Here is a 1846-nt window from a genome sequence, read left to right as displayed (position 1 = left end):
AACAAACCGCTGAATCGACTAGTTAACTGTTCAAACTTTTGAATGGTTTTGACCGTTTTTTAAATTTTTAATTTTTTTTATTTTTTTGTCACAACGGGTTAACTGTTCAAATCGAATGACCGAACCGTTCAAACCAATAACCGGACCCCTGACCGGTTGGTTTTTAAAAACCATGCCTGATATTATTGAAGGGATGAGTAAAAAAATCTTGGAGAAATCGGGGCGCAACGCTTTGTGTAAACAAACAAAAGCATCTTTTTTTTAAGTAAAATCTTTGGGTGAAGCATGGATTTCTTTCTTTTTCTTTGTCAAAATGAGATAAGTAAAGTCTAGAAAAGAATATAAAAGGTAGCTATCGTAGGATTGTAGGAATTTATTGGAGAGGGACCCAGAAAGCTGGTCTCACTTTTTTCATTTTTCAATGATGTTGAGTACTGACTATTGAATTGTAACTTTTAAACAATGTATTGTCGCCGACTGGAACTTGGAGAAGAAAATAAAACAGGATTTTTGGAATTTTGGTTGCCCACTTTGACAAACGCCTACAAAGCTAGTGAGACCTCATAAATGCTAACAGATCAAGAACAAGATTAGTAAATCAGATATTATATTATATTATATTACAAACGCAGTTCAGTGTAAGCACTGTTTCTCTTTTTTCCTGAACAGAATTTGGACTAGTCAATTTCAAACAAAATCCAAATCCCCGTAACTAATGTTAGTTTCTCTCTACCTCCATTGTTGCTTCTCTTTTCAACCTGCAGCTCTCGCAGCACACACTGTACAAAACTACAAGCCCATTAAACCCACTTAGCTATATACATGCAGATGCAGTCAACAGAAACTCACTAGAGGTAATACTAAAGCAGAATCTCTACAGGGAGTCTGTGTGGACTCGAAGACGAAGCTTCTTGCCTGAGCTCTCTCAGGTATCCAAGCAGCGTCTCAGCCTGTCAAAAACAACCATTTAGATTTATTAGTTCTAAATTCAAGCACTTGTCTAGTCTGTACTGCTCGAGTAATATCTAATGATAATGGGCGATTCGCGTTATAAACGAACCTTCTGTTTGGCTCGAGCTGTTCCCGTCTGAGAGAGCGCAACAATCGGAGGGATTCCACCTTCCCTCACCAGCAACCCTCTGTTGCGCATATTGTCAGCACAGAGTTGCAGAAGCGTCAATACAGCAAACTCCTTTCCTTTCATTGACCCGTCTTCGATTGCTTCCACTAGAACCACAACCCCTCCTTCTTTCACAATTGCTTCTATTCCCTCTGGAATTGCAGCTAAGCTGTTCAGAACCACCATCGCCTTCTCCGCCAAACCGCTCCCCTGTTCCGGAATCAAGACCACTAGTGGTTTCACGGCTCCCGCGCTAACGGTCCTCTCTTTGTTCTGTTTCATCGAGCAAAGCTTGTAGAGCGTTGTAAGCGCGTCTTTCTTCCCTCGGTTCGATCCATTCAGGAGCAAAGAAACCAATGGCGGGCTCTCCTGAGATGTCGCTACTGCAAGCCGAAAAATCGCTAATAGCTTGGGAAATTTCGAGCAAATCAAAATCCGAAAACGAGGTCTTAATTGGTTCGTTGCTCTCCATGGCAAGCTCTCTAAGCCTGAAATCGATAACGGATTCCGTTAAGGTTTCCGAGACTCGGGAGGAATTTCCATCGACCGGACCCGGACACGAGCAGGTATCTTCTTTTTGGAAGAGATTCGAGCGAATGGTTCGCATGGATCTACCTAAAGGCCTTTGAACCTTAGCTGAAGACAAAGAAGAAGCAGAAGAAGAAGAAGAAGAAGAAGAATAGCGAGACTGCGTTGAAGGAAGCTGGTTGGAGTAAGATTCTCCAA

The 1846-nt window shown here is 41.8% G+C and overlaps 1 protein-coding gene across 1 annotated transcript; it reads right to left on the bottom strand.

The window, feature by feature from the left end:
• Positions 1-590: 590 nt before the first annotated feature.
• On the bottom strand, positions 591-1483 carry LOC148878440 (U-box domain-containing protein 1-like). Its single transcript, XM_088954608.1, has 2 exons — positions 1061-1483; positions 591-950 (listed from the first exon to the last, which is right to left on the bottom strand). Exons 1-2 carry the CDS (start codon positions 1400-1402, stop codon positions 861-863), a joined length of 432 nt encoding a protein of 143 aa, XP_088810734.1. The 5' UTR covers positions 1403-1483; the 3' UTR covers positions 591-860.
• Between the last annotated feature and the right edge of the window lie 363 nt (positions 1484-1846).

Source organism: Nelumbo lutea, chromosome 1 (assembly GCF_056320005.1).
Source record: "Nelumbo lutea isolate HS-2025 chromosome 1, American lotus-T2T, whole genome shotgun sequence".
In the NCBI taxonomy this organism is placed as follows: domain Eukaryota; kingdom Viridiplantae; phylum Streptophyta; class Magnoliopsida; order Proteales; family Nelumbonaceae; genus Nelumbo; species Nelumbo lutea.
The sequence above is the reverse complement of the archived record's forward strand: the minus strand, read 5'-3'. Positions and strand labels throughout refer to the sequence as shown.